Here is a 21,078-nt window from a genome sequence, read left to right as displayed (position 1 = left end):
TCACTTGACCTCTGACCTCAAGATATGTGAATGAAAATGGGTTCTATGGGTACCCACGAGTCTCCCCTTTACAGACATGCCCACTTTATGATAATCACATGCAGTTTGGGGCAAGTCATAGTCAAGTCAGCACACTGACAGCTGTTGTTGCCTGTTGAGCTTGAGTTTGCCATGTTATGATTTGAGCATATTTTTTACGCTAAATGCAGTACCTGTGAGGGTTTCTGGACAATAGTTGTCATTGTTTTGTGTTATTAATTGATTTCCAATAATAAATATATACATACATTTTCATAAAGCAGCATATTTGCCCACTACCATGTTGATAAAGTACTAAATAATTGTACAAATCTCCCTTTAAGGTTCATTTTGCAATTAATTCGCGATTAATCACAATTAACTATGGACAATCATTAGATCAATCGTGATTAAATATTTTAATCGATTGACAACCCTATTTTTTTCCAAATTTTATTTTCATTTTCCAAATATACCAGGAGCCACACATCATACAACAAAAGGGGGAGAAATCTCTTAGTCATTGTGAGTATGTTAGCATGCTGATTGTAGCATTTACCTCAGACCACTGCTGTGACTAATTACAGCTAACAGAGCTGCTATCATGGCTGTAGACTGTGTCTTGTTCTCAAATAGTCAAGTGAATGGTGTCACATACATCATAGTTCAGTGAACCAACCCATATCACCAACAGTTTTCTTTGAAAGTATGTTTGAGGAGCTCCGTGCAAGATTTAAGGAGCTTTGCTTATTGCGCATTCCCTTGTGTTGTTGCAATGCCCATTAGCACCAAAAAAAAAAAAGTTTACTCTTGATGAGCATGAAAGTTTTTTCTTGACCTTGAAATAGTAGTTTAACAAAAAATGATCTTAACTCAAGATCCATTTAATACTTTTCTCCTCAGCTTTCTACCACTTCTCACAGTGTGCTCTGATGAAGCCAGTGATACGACAGATAGAGAATCCAGGACAACGCTGGTATTTTGTCAGCATACAGTACTGTCAGCTATGAACTGTGGGAACTGTGTTTCGTTATGAGTGCAATGACAAAAACAAAGGATATAATACACCTTTATATTGTACTGTAGCTTATAATACCTTTGTTTATTTAAAACATCCACAACTAAATCCCCAATACAAACCCACACAATAACTTTCCCTCACACACATCATTCATTCACAGTCTCTCCTGCTTCATTAAGTACTGTGGTAATGCTGACACCTAGTGGTTAAAAAGCCTCAATGCAGGTGCACTCAAATGATTCTAATAAGGTTGTTGGTGCAGAAAATTTACTGTGCATGTAACAAATTTGTGCAGATTTCAGAAAGCAAACAGGTAATGTTAGAGCAGTTAATGGATGCTCCTTCATCTGCACTGGATGACCTTTCACCTTTGTGTCTTTTAGAGCTCTGAAGCTCTGCTGCTCAGGAGGACCCCCGCATGTGAAGCTCATCATCGAGTGGGAGCACAGAATCAAAGACTGGTCAGTACACTTTCTATTGCAGGCCTCCACCTATTCACTCTCAAACCGCTGTCTGCACGTTTTCTATAAGCACTTGTTTGTGTCCTGGGCCGCAGCCTGTTTGGTAACATCCAGGAGGAGGTGGTGAAGGATGCAGACAGCGTGAGGAATCAGCTGCAGCAGCACGTCCAACAGTACAGCTGCACCTTGGATGAGTGCTTCCAGCTCTACACCAAAGAGGAACAGGTAGGTAGTCAGTCTGTTGGCTTATCGTTTGATACGTGCAACAAGCAGTGGCTCCATTAAGAGCCATGTTTCCTCCTGACACTGAGCCTCCTGAAACTCCAACTAATCAAGCCTACTTAAAGTCATGTTAATACTGTTGCTGATGTGACAAACACTACAAAACGACCCCAGAAACACGCTGTTTCTCGTTTTATTTTGCACAATTATCGCAGTGACAACAGTTTTTGCCATCCCAAGACATTTTATATTGGTGACTTTAAGCCATACTCTCCAAAACAGATGTTTGAACAGGAAAAGTGTGAAATAGTTGTACATTTATGCGTACAATAAACACAATGGATGTCAAGCTAAGAAAAAAAACATCCAACAACATAAAAGATTGTTAGTTTATTGAAGCTTTGATGTTACCAATAGATTTCTTTTAACATATTTTAAGTTTTACTAAAATACTACTAATAGACATAGTTGATATGGCATGTTTGACACTTTCCATCAAACTCAAATAACGCAAGTAAAATATGAATGTATAGATACATTATGGACAAATCATAAAATTGTAATGAAGAGTTATTTAAGGCAGTTTGTATTTTTTCTCTATGAAAGGTACCATGTGGCATTTTTGTCTACTAGCACACATTTCTGCTGATTGTTCTCCTCCATTTCCAGTCTATACTGTCAAATCAAGGCAAAAATGCCCCCAAAAAAATCTGTGCAGTAGTTTTACGAGGCATGAAAGGCTTTTAGCATGTTTGTTAGATCTAAAGGATGCACTCAGTGGTTTTGGTGAGAAATACGTAAGGGAAAAAAAACATGTTTGTAACATGTTTGTGGAGAAAATAGTTATCTGTGTTAACAAGTTCCACTATGTGTGGCACAGATGCACATGGACAATAGATAAGATAACAACATTTGACTGATGAAGTCAGTAAAAGTCCAGCAGGAACATGTTGAGTGTGTACTCATCAGGCTGCGTAGTGTGCAGTAAAGGACAGAGTTAGTTTTGGGTAGGATATTGCCATCATGTGTGTGAGTGTTCAACACGAACAGATATCATGTCAAACCGTCCATTTGTTTCAGTGCTGCTGTCAATGTCAGATAACACAGTCAGCTTTGTTACTTCTATACTTTTTTGGTTAGTTTTCAGCAGCCTTTACAGTTTCTCTTTGTATGTTTTGCAGACATTCAGAATGTGAACTGGACTAATATATCATTTCCAGTCTCGTTGTAAATTGTTAATATCCTTGTCTCTAAAATCATTATACAAAACAAATTATTCATCAGGCCCAGCCTGGGTCGAACCACCATACATTTCTAATAGTAAATACCTCTGAAATAAAGCAAACTGAATGAGGGACTATGCAGCTAATTCAGCCTTTCATTCGGGTTAATACAGTATGGAATCATTAATGTGTACATTAAAAGAACCAAGAGTATAATACAGTGTCCTTTACAATTGGTTCAGTTTTTCAAAACTGTTCCGACGCTTCTCTTCTTTACCAACATGCAGCTCAGCCCAACAGTAGAAGACCTGAAAGAAGCATGCAGCAGCATTACAATATGTATCACTGTTGGCATTGAGGTATACAGTATTTTATTTATGACCCAATTAGTGGTTTATGTATTTCTTTCTTTCTATTTTTATATGAATATATATCAGAATTTAGGAAATTGCAGTCCAATTTACAGTCATTTTGTGTCAAAGCAATCAAAAGTTATCCACAGTTCAGTCCTCATTGACTGCTGTTGTGCTGACTGCGTGTGACTGGCTGTGTGTTGTTACCTCGTGTCACCACCGAGTGGAGCTGCAGCCTCAAGCATGGCACTGCTGACAGTCTGTGCTCTGTCCAGGTTAACTAGTGCTCCTCTAAACAGACCAACTAATCAACATTTCAGTCTAAATGAACAAACCTTAACTGCTCGTGTAGCTTTTAGTTCCCCATATGTATGGATGACGAACAGACACTTAAGTTCCCAAACTTTGCAAATCATCAATGATGTCAATCATATATCTTGCAATCACAGTATTAGCATTTCTCTAACAACCTGTAAGTGGGACATCTGATGGGAATTTGTCACATTGTGGCACATGAGTGAGACGGCTGCCTAAATACTCTGTGTGTTGCTGTGTGTTCTTCTGTCTAAGCCTTAAAAGATGAAGAGAAAACATCTTCATTATCTTGTCCTTTTTTTCCCTTTGTTTATTTCCTTGTTTGTATGCAGCACTCACTGAGCACACACAGCATGAGTTATATCTCACTTGCCATATTCACACATTACACCCCTGACACCAAGAACAAACAAGGCAAGGCAACTTTATTTACTATATATAGCACGTTACAGTATCAAGGCAATTCAAAGCGCTTTACACAAAATATTACAAGCATGGAGAAAGACATTATAAAAGATAAAATAAGATCAAAATAAGATGAGATAGAATGCATAACACAAGATGGAAATAAAACCCACTGAATATTAATACTTCAGTTATACATAATCTATAAAACACTTTTAAGACCAAGAGAATAGGAATAAAATCAAGCTAAAATGTAAATGCAGTTTTTTGAGAGTTTGTTCCAGATATATGGAGCATAAGAAACGAACACTGCTTCTCCATGTTTAGTTTTGACTTTATGGACAGAAAAAGGACCTGTCCCAGACGACCTGAGAGGGCTGGATAGTTCATTATGTATGAGAAGGTCAGACATGAACCAATCAGTGCTTTATAAATCAACAGTAACATTGTGAAATCAATTATTTGATAAACAAGAAGCCAGTGTAAAGACCTCAGAACTGGAGTGATGTGATCCACCTTTTTGTTCTTAGTGAGGACTCGAGCAGCAGCGTTCTGAATCAGCTGCAGCTGTCTAATTCATGGTTTAGGGAGACCTGTAAGTGCGCTTTCACAAACCATAGTCCGTTTGACGTTTTGTCAAAAGCAGAGGGAAATTGATACTTTTGGTTTTCTATTTATTCTGGTTCGGATTCACAGTGCACAAATAAAAGTGGATCAAATGATTTGATGATCAAATTTGCTAAGGGGCGTGTACGAAGGAGCGAATATATATTTTTTTGTCTTGAGGGCGACCACTTCTATGCAGGGAGTTGCAGACTTTGAAATATTGCTGTTGAAGGTTTTTCACTCGGCACTGATCTAAAACAGCCACAGTGAACCGCACCAGAGTTGGATTCAAACGGACTGAATGTTGGCTAGTGAAAGCGCCTTAAGACACCGTTACGGTAGTTAAGTCTACTAAAGATAAAAGCATGGACAAGGTTTTCCAAATCCTGCTGAGACATAAGTCCTTTAATCCTTGATATATCGTTAAGGTGATAGTAGGCTGACTTTGTAATTGTATTCATGTGGCTGATGAAATTCAGAGTCCATGACTGCAGCAAGATTTCTGGCTTGGTTTGTGGTTTTTAACATTGCCAATTGAAGCTGAGCGCTGACTTTTTCCTCTTTGGCTCCAAAAACAACTAAATCAATTTTTATCTTTATTTAATTGAAGAAAATTCTGTCACATCAAATCATTGATATTTTCAATTTTCTCAGTGTTTATTCACCCGTAATCCCCTGGTGATATGGTTATGTAAATTTGTGTGTCATCTGCATAATTACGGTTACTAATTTTGTTTTCCATAATCTGAGCCAGTGGAAGCATGTAGATGTCAAACCCCTGAGACGGCTGACTTTACGATCTTTCAGTGGCTGTAGCAGGTTCAGTTTTAGAGCTAGAGTGATGGTACAGATATCATAAAACTAAATTAACTAAGGAATCCATTGGTACCAATCATGTCATACTAGCTTGTCGGGAAGAATGCTAAATAACGCTCCAAAGTTGGGCTTAACTGTTAATGTTAGTCCCCATAGTAGCCATTTCATTGCGGTGAGACCATTTTTTTAAACTTGACCTTTCTGTATAAAATGATCTGTGGTGACCTGTAGGATAATCACATGCTCATGAAACTTTACAGCCACAAACTAGATACCTAAAGCATTCAGAGGATGGATGGCTTTCCTAGCTAGATTCACAATAAGGGGGTTTCTGAGCAGTTTACACAACAGAAGTGATCACCATCTAATCACCAAAAAGTGCAATTCTTGCAGAAATCTCCAAATGTCAAAAGTTTTGTATACCAAATCACATCATGGCTTTTTCGACGGTGTTCCTCAAGGTCTTGGTGTCTTAATGTGGTATTTTGGAGGGATTATTGATCATTTTTTATCAATTCTCGAGTGGTAAAAAATGGTTCAATTTAGCACCAAATCAAGTGACATCAACCCAAATATTGCTGCAACAACAACATAATAGAGTAGGGAAATGGCCATCATATACTTCTATCATTATCTTCTAAACCCTTATACACTTTTACAATTGAATTCAATTAAGTAATTAATATGTGTTTATTTCTGATTCATGACTAGAACAACTTGACACAAAGTGCTGAGCTGCATCTCAAATTAATCTTTTCAGTTTTTCACTTATTGTTTTCACTTCCGTTAACACTTCTATGTTACATCTACTGTTGACCTGCTATCTCCCTCTAAAGATCCTGTGTACCCCCTAAAAAAGACAAAAACAGGTCTATTGTGGGTTTCAGGGGGGGTCTTAGATGAAGAACCGCCTTGCATTTCTCAGTTCCAAATTATAAATGCTGCGTTCAGCTTTTCAACTTTTTTTTTTTATTCTTACCAGCGTGGCATTTCTCCATGGAGATCTTTTCTTACCAGAAACAGCCTTCACCAAGCTCACTGACTGCAACCCAAGAGAGGGCGAGTGCGGAAGAGAAAACCTGAATACATGTTTTTACAGTAATCAACGTTTTGTGATTACCTCTGTTTGAACATTTGTGTTCACGGAGATAGAGCTCTCAAAGGAAACACCACAACCGTGGAAATGTTCAGACCTTGGAGATGATTAAGTTCAGAATGTGCCCATTATTGTGCATTTACAAAATACAATTATAGACAGCAGTTCAGTAAGGTCATCAAGCAATGTTGCAGAGTTTCAGAGAAAATGTCCAGTCTTTTACAATTGTTAGCACACATTTCTCTACACTGAGTTCACTTTTTCAAAATTGTTCACATCGCTCGAACACTAATGCAACCAAAACACTTTATACATGTCAGGATTAACTCTTATACAAGAACACTGACAACATATGTCTCCCAACAGTACCCGAATCACAATGAGCTAAAAAGCACTAACAACAGATATCATTACAATATGTGTTATATGTTTCTTGCCTTTGAAGCAATCGCGGAACCAATCGGCTATCGGTCTGACCACTGATAAGCCTCTGGGTGCAAGGGGTTATACTTCTGGGTTCCGGTGTAGCCAGCGGACATCCGGTGCAAGACTTCCTTTTCTGAGTGCTGCTCATTGTTTACAGTCCGATTAGCAACTTGAGATGTGTCACTGGAGTTGAGAGACGACGTGTATCACAAGTAGCCAGTTTACAAGCTAATTCTAAACCAATAAGACGCTAAATCATCATCAGGCGATAACCGGTGGGTTCCCTGAGTGCATTTTGGTCAATGCGTTCCTGGACTGTTTACCTGCATTCAAACAAAGCCTGCTCGAAAGTGATTGGTCAATACTACATAGACTACAAACGGAAACCAGAACACTTCCAATACCAAAATCTTGTCCCGTTGCCTACAGATTCTGCATATGAATGAGACATTAGAGCAGACAAGCACACTGTTTAATCCATTCTTTACACTTTTTCTATTGCATTACTGGTTTTAAGGTAAAAAAAAGAAACCACCATCCACATTCTTCAAAGTATCATCTTAAAAGAGCCCCAGGCACTCTGCTTCAACTTGTGGAGAAATCCAAAGCTTGACAGACCTTTTGTGAAGCTCTACTATGATTGAAAATTCGCTGTTTGGGGAAGGGGTTAGCGCTGGCTTGAAGCAGTCAGTAGGTTTGCAAATACAATACCTTTGGAAGGTTTGGAAATGTATGAATCATGTTTTAAAGGAATTTTCCCCTGTTTTAATTTAAAACAATGTTTCCGAAAGCAAAATCTTGTCCTGTTGCTTACAGATTCTGCATAAGAACGCAGCATATAATCTGTTTATTGAGATTACTTTTGAAGTAGAGTTGTTCTGATACCGATACCAGTATCGGAAATGCGTCCAACACTGCTTAAAATTTGGGATTGGGTATCGGCAAGTAAACAAGTCTATGCGCAATCCGATTCCATAATTTATTAACCCAGAAAAAATCAACATGTTTAACTGGAAGTCAACAGTGCGGTGCTAGTGGAGAGTTCACAGTGGAAAATCCAAGTAAAACTGTATGTATTTGTTCATGTTTTAGAAATGGTTTAACCTGAGCCAGGCCATACAACAAAGATAGTAATCATATTACATCCATACATGGTCAGTAGTAAACAGCTGTTAAATAATAGTAATAACTATATATATATATATTTATCACGCTGGTATCGGATTGGTACTCGGTATTGGCCAATATCGCAAGTTCAGGTATCGGAACATCTCTATTTTTAAGTATCTTTTTTCATTCATCATTCAGTCATTTATAATAAACCAAAACTCCATTACAACAAAAAGAGTGGGACTTCTTTGTAGCATGGATTGTGTTACCTCTCAGTTTGTCACAGATAATTAATCATAAATGCTGCAACATGCTAATTCCAAGTGCACAAAATGAAACTTCCAGTCATACAATACAAAGCTATACTTATTCACTATGCATATATGTACAGTCCTTACAGGACAGCTACAGATATAGAAATACACCAGTGCTAGTCAACCCTCATTTCAGCATACAAGCTTCCATCCACATCACACCTTATGTTGTTTCTCTTGCAATACACCTTGGTAAGAATCTTTTCTCATTTCTGATCCAGACATCCAGCATTCATTGTGTCCAAGAGGGACATCTGATCATGTGGCTGGTGGTAAATTAACTTTCTACCTCTATGAGGAAAAGAATTCCTCTATGAGGTCGAGGTTTAGAGAAACACATGTCACCAACTGTAAATGAATTACCTTGTTGAACATTTAGTAGTGTAGAGTTGGTAATCAGAGGGAGGCGAGGAAAAGTGAGTAAAAGCAGTAGCCATGGCAACACCTTCAAAATGTACTTCCTGTTCCAAGAGAAGCTGATCAATATGAATTCCCAAGGTTCCAGCATACATAATTTACAAGAGTATGATTACTTGGTATAAGACATAAAATTGGGGGTTCAGGGTTTTGAATTATCTGGAAGAGATGGAGTAGAAGAGTGTTTTTTTAGGCTTTGTCAGGTCGATAAGCAGGCAGAGAGACTTCTACTGACTGCATTTTTGTGTCCATTTTGTCTTCTTTTCCCCTTATCCCCCTCCAGCTTGCCCCAGATGATGCCTGGAAGTGCCCCCACTGTAAGCAGCTGCAGCAGGGCATGGTGAAGATGAGCCTGTGGACGCTCCCGGACATACTCATTCTCCACCTGAAGCGCTTCAGGCAGGTGGGAGAGCGGAGGAACAAGCTCACCACGTTCGTGCATTTCCCCCTGGCGGGCCTGGACATGACGCCTCACATGGTGAGCCGTAACCACGTCACCCATCAGCCCCCTCTCCAGCCGGGCTGGAAACAGCCCCGACGACCTGACCTGACTCCTCCCGACTTCCTGTACGATCTGTATGCTGTGTGCAACCACCATGGAGGAATGCACGGCGGCCATTACACAGGTCTGAATAACTATAACACCTTCTCAGAAAATACCTGCAGTAATAATAATAATAACTTTATTTATGTGGCACCTTTCAAAAACAAAGTTACAACAGGCTTTACACAGGGCTCCAGAGTGGGGTCTACTTCTAAGCCACAGCCGCCCACACACAGCAGCAGTATTACAGCTGACGGGCCTTGACAGCAAAGACTGCATTTTGTGAGGGCAATAGGTTTGGATGACCTGACCTTGGTTAAATGTCTCAGATGGACGCAGTAGCACTGCACCACCTGAGCATCAAAACACAGCTCAGGGTGGAAAATTACACAGAGATCACAGGGTCCAATTTTTAACTTAATTAAATAAGGCACTCAGACTAGACGAGAGTGTTATTAATAGCAATGCTGCTGAGACCAGACAGGGTAATTATAATAATGTCTAATTTGGCTGCAGGAAATTTTTAGACATCCAGGTCTAGACAAGATATAATACAGGACACATCAGTGGTACCCGGCTTTATCAGGACACAGTTGAGTATCATCTGCATAACAATGGAGGTGGATTTTATGTCTACATGAAGTGCCCCAGGGGTAGCATGTACAGTAGATGGTGAATAAAAGGGGACCCTGGATAGACCCCTGGGGGACCCCAAAGGAGAGGGATCTGTACCAAGATTGTTTGTTTATGTTGATTGATATCAATATACAGTTATCAGATTTTGGTAACATTTTATAATAACTATCATACATAAATGTTAAATTGATACTTAATTTAACTTAGTTAATAGTTATTTTACTGTTAACAAACAATGAAATGATAATTAATAATGTTTACTAATTATTAGTAATGCTATAATTTCTGTTATTTTATCATAAGTTTGTTAACATGAAATAATTAATTTATAAATTATATATTGTATCAAAGCTGATAGGAGACAATAACAATTACATTCTGATTTCATTAGTAAAGTATTACTAGTATTTTTAATGATTACCAAATGATTTGTAAACCTTTAAGAAATTGTTTGTAAAACATCTATAAACATTACATAGATAGATGGACCAGAAACCAATTATTAACCATTGACAAAGTATTACCTGTTTTGTTTTTTGTTAATTAAGTTTTTTGTGATTTCAGCCTTCTGCAGGAACTCAGTGGACGGCCAGTGGTACAGCTATGATGACAGCAGTGCTGAGCCGGTGCCAGAGGCGGAGGTGTGCACACGTGGAGCCTACATCCTCTTCTATCAGAGAAGAAACACTATCCCACCTTGGTCTGCCAGCTCCTCAGTCACCGGTTAGTCCTTTCAAATCCTCTGTAGCGGCTAGTTATGTTGACATCAAACAAGTGGATTCTGCCTCACATCATTTTGACAAAATATAGAAATAATGGAGGGGATGTCGGCGTATCATTACACCTCACACCATCATTATTTACAGCTCGACCTGCAAAAATCAGTTCCCCTTCTGTAATTACAGTCTGACAAATTGTTTGTTATTGCTTTTCAGCAGCATCGGTATGCATTTACAGTGTTATCTAAGTTACAGTTTTTAGCCAATAAATGAAGGTGGTAAAGTTGCAGAGAAACGCCAACCTGCTGCCAGTAAAGCTCTCCATTTCCAGGAGTCATAGAAGCATTTATTTTCATGGTTTCAATCTAATGAGGGTTTTCACAGATGGGTGGAAATAATGATATCCTGTGATCACGAAGATTTCATTTTGCAGTGTGGATCTCACTATGATTTTTGTGAAGGCAGTAGGTGTAAATGTGGAACGCCTTCTGTCACTCTGCACATGGCTTGTTTTTGGATAAATTGATATGCAAAAAAACACATCTCCTTTTCTCCTTTTCACAGGTTCCACCAGCTCTTCCACGTCTGATCACTGGCTGGTCCGGCTGGCGGGGGACAGTAAGAGGGGCAGCGTGGTGTCAGGAGGACCCATCCCTGGACCTCCGGGACCCATACAGGCCCCAGAGTCTCCTGAGCTGCCAGTGTTTGGAGACGAACCCAACAAAACAGTAGAAACAAGTAGGTACCTGGAGCATACTTGCCAACATTGAGACCTTAAAAAAAAGGGAGGATTTCAAAACCAAAGCGGGGCTGGAGGTCCTCCCCCAGAAAGTTTCAGAGTCTTTGTTTCCTGCATTCTGGTGACTTTAAAAGAGTGAAAAATCTAAATAATAAGTTCACTGCAGCAGCATTTTTATGTTAAACTTTTGATTTTACCTTTAACTCCCAGGAAAAAAAACTGAATAATTCGCCCCTCTGGTGGGAATCTCTGGCATAAACTAAGATTCATCCGCCACACCGGCTTTTCGCTGCATCGAGCAAAGCCCAACTTTGAATGCTGCGCGCTGTGGCGCAGCTTAAACATGAGCTCAAACTGCGCTGTGTCGTGAGCATAGACTGCTCTCTTCCGCTTTCTGCACTATCGTCGTCCGTGTGGAAACAGTAGGGATTATTAAATGTCCTCACCTCGTTCATGGAGCTGTTTGTTCCCTCTGCTCAAAGCTGAAAGCCGCAATGTATATTTATTAGGGCTGTAACAGCCTCCGCACCGGTGACCGCTGTGGCCGGAGGCTTTATGTTTTGTTGCTGTCCGTGCGTACGTAGTCCATTTGGTCTCATGGATGAACTGATTAGATTTTGGTGGTCAAAGGTCAATGCCACTGTGACCTCACAAAACACATTTTTGGCTATAACTCAATAATTCAAATGCTATATTATCGCAGTTTCACACAATAGTCTAACAGGATAAAATGATGACAGACATGGATGCAAACTGCAACTTGATTGGTTGGCGGAGGCATACAATCATGAGGCGGTAATTCTAGTTTACATTCAAAGCTTCTATTGAGGTTTTCGGATGAAACTTCGAATGTCTGTTGTCATATTTTATGACGACATCACCCTAAACCCCGTCACCCTGCTACTACAGGTGCGTCCTTTCTTTGTGTGTTGTGGGTGGGAGCACAAACTGTTTTCTGACCACAGTGAATATGTTGTTTTTGAAAGGCTAAACGCCAACAAAGATGGACTGAGCAGAATATTTCGTTAGATAAAAACATGGTGAATTGACAGTAGGGATTATACATACTGTTCAGTTCCAGAAACAGGCTAAGATAAGGAAATAAAAAGTGTGAAACTTTGTAAAAAATCAGGAGAAATACGGGAGAATTGTGACCCCAGGAGAAAACCGGAAGAGGGCAATGAAAAACGGGAGACCTGGAGTAGCGTGTCTAGTATGTGTTAATTCTTTTAATTCTTGACATTGCTGCATATAGAAAACACTTATTCTAAAAAACAAGTATTCTAAAGGTATAATGATTTCAGTCAATTAGTTAATGGTGGTAATAGAAAGTGTGATTTAATACTATAGCAAATACTCGTTGCCCAGCTACTTTTTCAGAAGTAGAGCGGCTGGTGTATCTGTGTGCAGTGCAGCCAAACAAACTCATGTTTTAGTAAAGAAGTCAGTCAAAAAGATCTTCTTTCATGCACACAGCAGCAGGGCACAGAGAGTTGGTTATTTTGCTGAGTGTGCAGCCTGTCACCTGAAGCTCTTCATCTATCTCTCTTCTGTCCTGTGTATGAAAACAATTTGAATCCAGGGCAGGAATGGCAGACTCCACCGCTAACAGTGAAAACAACTATATAGAGCGATAGTTACAGAATGTAAACCTTGGTGTGATATTTGACTCCAACTCTAAGTTTGACAAGCAGGTCAGTAGTAAAGCCTTTTTTTCCAGCTTTGCCAAGCAGTTTCTCTCATTCAATCAAAGATCATGAGAAAGTTATTCACGTCTTTTATATCCTTCCGCTTGGTCTACTTTAACTCCCTGTATACTGGGATTAGTCAGCCGTCTCTCTCCCGCCTGCAACTGGTCCAAAACGCCTGTCAGGTACCCGGAGGAGGTCCATATTACCTCTTTTCTGAACCTCTCTCCACTGGCTGCCAGTGCGGTTCAGAATTGATTTTAAGGTTCTCCTGTTTGTCTATAAAAATACTGACCCCTCCTAACTCCTTATTCTACTTCCAGGTCCCTCAGGTCCGCTAACTTGGGGCTCCTGACTGTCCACGCTCAAAACATACTTTTACTCACTAGTGTTTGAATCCTCCTGATGTGGCTGATTTTTGACATGTGCCGATGTTATTTTTAGTTGTGCCTATGAGCTGTGTACATTGATGTTTACGTCGGTGTTTCTTTTATTTGTTATTTTAGCTACCTGCTCTGGTCTGTACAGCACTTTGGTCAATGTGGGCTGTTTTTCAGTTTGCTTTATAAATAAATTTGATTGATTTGTAAATGCATTGAAAGGCTACTGCTGAAAAAATGCTCTACATATAGAATAGAATCAAAAACGGAGTTTGATTTCATGAACATCTTAAAGAGGACCTATTATGCTTTTGTGCTTTTTCCCTCTCCTTTAGTGAGTTATATAGTTTTTTGTGCATGTAAAATGTCTGCAAATTTCTGAAGTCCACACCAAAGGAAGTTACTCTCCCCCACAGAAACACTGCTCCTGAACCGCCTGCCTACCTACTACATTTAATCCCAAATGTGTGTTAAATTAATATAATCTAAGTGTCTTTTTTGCATCAAAGTGAATTTAAATGTTCTTAAATTATGAAATATTTCATCCTCAACTCATTTTCATGCGTAGGCGGCGCCAGGCAAGGGCTTCGGGTGCTGTATCTACCCCGAGGATAAACATAGCAATCCCCAGAAATTTCTGTGGTTTATTGGTTTATATATAATTTTTCATTTTGAATGCCTTAGAATACTATCGAGTGTGTTTTTGAGAGTCAAATGTGATGGGGGATTTACGGCGGGTCAGGGGAGAGAAAAAGTCACAGAACACATCAAAATTCCACAGTGTCTGGAGAACATTGGAGCGATGATAATTTCCTCTCCTCGCTCATGGAGGTGTTTGTTCCCTCTGCTCAAAACTGCTCCAGGCCACTACGCTCCTCTCAAATCGCTCACCGCTCACTCCAAAACAAGAAACAAGCTGCATTGCATATTTATTAGGGCTGTAATAGCCTCCGCACCGGTGACAGCTGTAGCCGCGGGCATTATGTTTTTGTCTTGTCCGTACGTACGCAGTCCATTTGGACTCAAGGATGAACTGATTAGATTTTGGTGGTCAAAGGTCAAGGTGATTGTGACCTCACTCAGTGATGACATTTTGGACAGACATGGATGTAAATTGCAACTTGACTGGTTGGCGGAGGCGTACAACCGTGAGGCAGTAATTCTAGTTTACATTCAAAGCTTCTATTGAGGTTTTCGGATGAAACTTCGAATGTCTGTCGTCATATTTTATGATAAAATATATATAAATATAAATATTTATACTGTGTGAAATTTGTTGAAGTAGAAATTAAACTGTGGCGACTGGCACATTAGTGGGAAATCCCACTAGAGCAACCCCATAGCACCAGTAAAAGAAAATCTCTGGCGCCGTCACTGTTTTAATGCTTGTGTACTTTATGTATTTCCATACAATATCACCAATATTTCACTAGCTGTGACAATTGATTCTAAACATAATACAAGTATACCTTAGTTTAAATAGTAGTAGTAGTAGTAACATGTCATGTCTTTTCCTCTAGATGGGTTTGAAGCCAAGCCGTTTGTGCGTGCGAGCCAAGGCAGGAGTGTAAGCATGAGGTCACCAACAAAGCCCAAGGAGACTCTGAGCAAAGTTCTGCCACTGCGCTGGTCTTTTGGCTCCAAGGACCGCATTAGAAACCCAGCCCAGACCCAGTCCGGGGAGCTGGTGGAGTACCTGGAGTCTGGGCGCCGCCCACGATGTACCAAAGACCCGATCATAACACTGGTGGCCACCCCACCACAAAGGAGTGCCCATGGAAGAGCCTTTGAAGTAGGACAGGACTGCAGCTCACCCAGCGGTAGCAGTCTTAGTTATACAGACCAACCCGGCTCCGACACCTGTTACTCCCCCAAAATACCAGGGGGACAGAGCAGAGCTTGTGTGGAGAGAAGCATGAGCCAGGGAGTCGGTAACAGTAGCAACGTCAAAGCCAGGGATGATGGTTCTCTGAGGCAGAGGTCATCTAAGAGAGCAAGGCAGGACCACGGCAGGACCCTGGACCTCCAGCTCCAGAGAGGGGCCATTCTAGTGGATCTTATCAGCCACAGTGCACCTCCAAGCAGAGATTCCACACTGAGAAGGACCAAGGTCCAGACAGGGACGACCTCCAGGACACAAAAAGACTTGCTACAGATGGCCGTTCAACCTGAGGACAGGAGGGGGCAGGAGGGTCGCAGCCACGACAGCCTCTTGTCTTTTTTCAAACCTGGTTTCATGAAGAAAGACATTCCTGGGTCCCCAATCAAGGGGCAAGACCGACGTATGAACGGACAGCTGGGGAAACTGGCATGCAGTAATTTAGCCAAGCTGTCCCTCTCCAATGGAACGCTGACCACGGCGGCACCGGAAGAGAGGAAGGCCAACGTCATCCCGAGCTGCGACACCCGTAACGGCAAAGTACAGCTAGTCAACGGAAAGGCCGGGATCCACGACCCCGTAGACATTAAGCGCGCTCACAGCTCCAGTAACATCCAGACGAGGCTGGATTTGACATTTCGCAGGTGTGCCTCCCTGCAGAGGAACGGGGAAATAGTGGCCCCTCCAGCACACCGCATCCTGCTGTCAGACAAGCCCAGCTACGCCACTCTACAGCGGACGCGATACAGTACCACCTCCCTGGGTAGGCACACACCTGACCCTGAATCCTGTTTTTAAAGGGCGGATCCATCCATGTTCTGTTCAGTTTTTTTAAATGGAAACACACACTCGGCCGTTAACAAAAAGCAGTGATGTAGGTTACCACAGTGAGCTAATCAATAAGCTTAGTCAAAGTTAGCTGTGCAAACTTAAATGGTTAGTTTGGGTTTTTTGAAGTGGGTTTGTATGTATACTCCCACATTTGGTGAGGTAAAATGACTGTTTTGTGAATGGAGTCTGGTCTGGTCTTGAAGACCGCAATATAACAGCTTCAGTTCCCCGTCAGAAAGGCCTGTCTGACGGTGAGGTAAAGAGTCTGTTATATTTAGAATATTGTCACCGTTTTACCTCGCCATCAGACAGCCCTTTCCGACGGGGGACTGAAGCCGATATATCACGGGCTTCAAGACCAGACCAGACCAGACCAGACTCCATTCACAAAACAGTCATTTTACCTTTATAAAAAGTTTGTGTTATTGTGTGATTTTTGGATCCTAACTAACGTACTGTAGCATCCACACAACAGTACATTGCTTAGCTTCTGTGCCTCCTGTCGGCTTCTTCAAACAGGGAGCGTGCCAACCGCCATCTAAGTTACTGTATACTGACTATAAGGATGTATATACAGTATACTGTACATGTAGCATCATGCAGAAACCTACGTCAGGTCACGTGGGGAAAAGTTTTTAGAAGGACTTGGGGAAAATAGCATTTTTACACTAAACAAGACTCGGTCAAAACTGAGAATATGTCTGGACCGTGTATGGTCAGTCTGTAAATTTGTGGCTGAATTGGTACACAAATAGTCATCGGTCATGTCTATATTCCGTCTAAACAATCCACCATAGGCTATGCCGCTGCTGAATCTGGTGTCATTGTAGAACTAGATCGCCTAGTCTGACAGCTTGGTCCAAGTTTCATGAGCCGGACACGTCGCGCTGGATAAGCTCATTTGCATAAAGGACTGTTCCCACCTTTTAATTTTGAAAGAGCAACGGCCAATGAGGAAACTCCAACACTCGGGCAACCAATCGTGTAACTTCATCACTCAGTCAGTCACTTAGTGACAGACTTTGGCGTTTGTAGGGCTGGCCCTCTGCGGTCCAGCCAAACACACATACTTTGACCAAAATTTTTATGTTTGAATTTGAATACATAAGGAACATCACTGTGAAGCTACAGAATGATATAAAAACCTCAAAAAAAATAATGGACCTGCCCTTTAAGCTAGGTTCCTATGCTAGACGCAGAATTATAAAAGCTGTTGATGTTTTTTCTGTTTGGCTGTTGTCAAGCACAAATAGGAACAAATTACAGCACAGAGTTGAAGTTTTGTTTCTGGTGTCAGCAAGTCTAGCACATCAGCTTTGTGTTAAACGCTTGTTAAAAAAAAAGAAATAATGACGATGTAAACAGGATTTGATTGTGAAGCTTCCCTGCTGCTGTAATGCAGCAACTGACTGTGTGGGTGTTTGAGTTCAGTTTTACAGAATAAGTGGAAGACAGTCAGGCTGTTTTATTTTTAACATTAATGTTAATCCTAATGAGAACTTCAGTGACTGATTACCATGTGACTGACGTTTGTATTTCTTTTAAAGTGCCTCTGTGACAGCCCAGAATGACTGTTGAACACTAGGACCTCTCTACTGATTTCTACGCTCGGCAACCCACAGAAGCTCCCAGCAGGAAGCATCGCTGGAAACAAAGTATATCCTCTCGCTCCCCTTCATAGTACTGTTATAAGTTCTTACCTGTGTGTGTCTTAAACTAAATCTATGCAGAGTTGAATTTACTGAGGAGAAATAACTGCTGTGATGTGATTTTACTTTTCCTCTTTTTGTTTTACGAAGCAGTCGACTGGTAATACAAGGTTTTATTTTGGGGGTTTATGATCCATATTTGAAAAGCAGAGGGTGATTTGGTGAATTTGCATGTTTTTAGCCCATAATACCTTCATAAAAGCATCATCCGTTACATGGGCTAAAACATGTCAAATTGTTAAACACTGCAAAACGTACTAACACCTGCACTGTAAATTGGCTGCTATAACTACATACATCATTTGCTTTGTCATTTATCACTTTCATGTTATATTACAGATGCACTTTCTTTAAAAAAAAAAAATCCATGTTTTGCTACATGCTAAGTGACATTGCTAATGAAGGAACAATAACACTGCACCAAAACTGGCAAAAAGCATTTTTTTGTGTCTTTCAGATATTGATTGATAAAACAATTAATCTACAACTTGCAACCAACAGATTATTAATCAGTGCGAGAGGTTTGGGGAATCTCCTAGATACTAAATGTGAACTTTAAAGGTGCTATTGATAACATTCAGCCACTAGGTGTCGCACTTTTCCTCCCCCGTTCCACTGCATTCACTTCACAACAAGTGGTTGCCAGTTTGTTGAAAAACCTGCATATGTAGCTGTAGAGCGCTCCAGGGATGACGTATTTTTGTAGGCTAACCAGGAAGTTAGCATCGCCATGGTTCCACGATAAATCGCAAATTAAGAGGTCAAGGGATCCCTTTGAAAATGGCTATGACAGTTTTTCCTCGCCAAAATTTAGCGCAAGTTTGGAGCGTTATGTAACCTCCTTCTCGACAAGCTAGTATGACATGGTTGGTACCAATGTATTCCTTAGATTTTTTTCTAGTTTCGTATGATACAGTATCTTCACTCTAGCTTTAAAAATTGAGCCCGCTACAACCTCAAAAAGATCGATTGCGTTAAAGAAATTAGTGGCGTTAAAATGATTTTGACAGCCCTAGTTCACAAGCCTTGTTAGAAGTGGGAATCAAACGTCAGATATCTTCAACAGAGATAAACAAAACATTAATTTTGGACCCACCAAAATTATTTAAATGATTCATTTGCAGTCATAGTCATTTTTTGAAGAAAAGCAATATTTTTATTCGACGCCTTTCTAAAAGCACTCTGGATGTATTATTTTTTTTAATTATTCGCCTACATAAAGATGTTATCAATAAGACCTTTTAAGTTCACATTTGAAAACCCCTGTCCTTTGAAATGACATTTTCCTGTGGTCTTTGTTCAGAGTTGTTCTGTGGATGAATGAAGAGTTGTTGGCTCATCATAAAACAGCAGGTGGGAGTATTCAGACTAAAAAGAAATACATAGAAGCTTGCAGAGCAATAAAAGAAGGATTTTGTGTTTCTACCTCTGCTGGGCGGGAATGTGAATTTCTGTCTCTTTCATTGAAGTCAGACTTGGATTTGCACTGATAAAAAGCCAACGTTAATACGACCAGCTTCAAACGCAAAGCTCCGTTATCTCATCTGGCAATGAACAAGTTCACACTGCGTACACACACACACACCCACACACACAACTATTCTTTCTCTGCAGCCACAGGGATGTAATGAGTCCGAGTGGTATTCATGCTTTGTCACATTCACATAAACTGTAGTAAAGTAGCCACCGCACATAGGATGTTTGTGTCATGTTGTTTTGATCAGTCATAATCACCATTTCTGTTTTATGCGATGTATATTTGTCACTGGGGATTATTAGGGAATATGAAAGTGTTTGCCTACACTGTAACTGTGTTCACGTCTCATGTTGTGCCATTTTAACATCACAGTTTAACAACACTCTTTACCAAAATTAAATGATAGTAAGTGAAGGATATTTCTGAGACATTATTTGGGAAATATGGCTAGATTATATTTTATTATTAACTTTTTTAAAAGTCTACATTTTGTACCTGACGTGTAATTATGTAATTTAAGTACCAGATTAAAACTGTATGTTTCAGGTTACCGTATAAAGTCAGATTAATACATACTGTAAGTGGGGTTGAATTGGACACAACACACACAAGTCCTTGTACTGGACTGTCTATAATCTGCTTCATGTACTGCAAGTTTTATGGATTGCAAATTAAACACAGCTTTTCTCACAAATGAACTGAGTGTAGCTGAATGATTTATGACTGTGTCGACCCATGCATCTCATCATTCTTATCTCTGGCTTTTATCTTACAGCGATGGTATTTTTTTAGGATTCAAGACAGGTGTGCTTCCTCTGAGGTTATTGGATTCTCTGCTAAAAATTCAAGCAGCGTATCAGCTAGAATGGCAGCTCTGAGGAAGGCTGGTTTGGCTGAAACACGGTGAGGTGAGGCCAGACTACTGAGAAGTTCAGCAAAACTCCTCTGAGTTATACTTATCTTTCTATTTATATTAAAGCTAGGCTTGGTAATCTTAGGAAACTAGAGAGAGTACACTAGATTTTAAAAATTATCCAACCAAAAAAAACCAGCCCAGTGCTGCCAATTCTTTTCCATTGAAAGTAGCTAGCAGCACTAGCTCCAAAAGTCTCTAAATCTAGCAAGAGAGGCGCCAAGTCAGCAACACTGACAGCCCGTCCCTTCAGGCCTCCCTCCAAAGCCAGTCCCCCAAAATGATCATTATGAACGTAAACAACAATCATGGCTATTGTTAGTACTCACAGCCAACACATTCTTACTCCCAACTCGTCACTCGCCGCTTGGTCAGCGCCCTTCGGCATCGGAGATCGACGCACATTGTACCCGTCTTGATTTACTTTTTTACCTTTCAAAATAAACTTTGGTTTTCACAGGAAGTTAGGTTTAGGTAATACAACCACTTAGTTAGGGTTAGGTTGACGTTCACTTCACTTCACGACTCACGTGACCAAGGACTCACTGGACTGACGATACTAACAACTCACGTGACCAAGGATTCACGGGACTGACGATACTAACGACTCACGTGACCAAGGATTCACGGGACTGACGATACTAACAACTCACGTGACCAAGGATTCACGGGACTGACGATACTAACGACTCACGTGACCAAGGATTCACAGGACTGACGATACCGACGAGACACGTAGCTAAAGACTGATGTGACAAAT

The 21,078-nt window shown here is 40.5% G+C and overlaps 1 protein-coding gene across 2 annotated transcripts in view; it reads left to right on the top strand.

Annotated features, from left to right (window-relative positions):
• Positions 1-18,052, top strand: part of usp43b (ubiquitin specific peptidase 43b) — a 98,810-nt gene extending 80,758 nt beyond the window's left edge. The window contains exons 10-16 of one of the 2 annotated variants that reach the window (XM_037791899.1): positions 1,423-1,500; positions 1,596-1,725; positions 9,087-9,429; positions 10,548-10,706; positions 11,267-11,440; positions 15,030-16,151; positions 17,767-18,052. In XM_037791899.1, coding sequence (XP_037647827.1) covers positions 1,423-1,500; positions 1,596-1,725; positions 9,087-9,429; positions 10,548-10,706; positions 11,267-11,440; positions 15,030-16,151; positions 17,767-17,777 — 2,017 coding nt within the window. In that variant the 3' untranslated portion in view covers positions 17,778-18,052. Of the gene's footprint in view, positions 1-1,422; positions 1,501-1,595; positions 1,726-9,086; positions 9,430-10,547; positions 10,707-11,266; positions 11,441-15,029; positions 16,202-17,766 lie in introns of those variants that run through there. The other variant, XM_037791898.1, reaches the window with a different exon arrangement.
• The last annotated feature ends 3,026 nt before the right edge of the window (positions 18,053-21,078 follow it).

The sequence above is a fragment of the Sebastes umbrosus genome, chromosome 14 (assembly GCF_015220745.1).
Source record: "Sebastes umbrosus isolate fSebUmb1 chromosome 14, fSebUmb1.pri, whole genome shotgun sequence".
Taxonomy (NCBI): Eukaryota; Metazoa; Chordata; class Actinopteri; order Perciformes; family Sebastidae; genus Sebastes; species Sebastes umbrosus.
The sequence above is the reverse complement of the archived record's forward strand: the minus strand, read 5'-3'. Positions and strand labels throughout refer to the sequence as shown.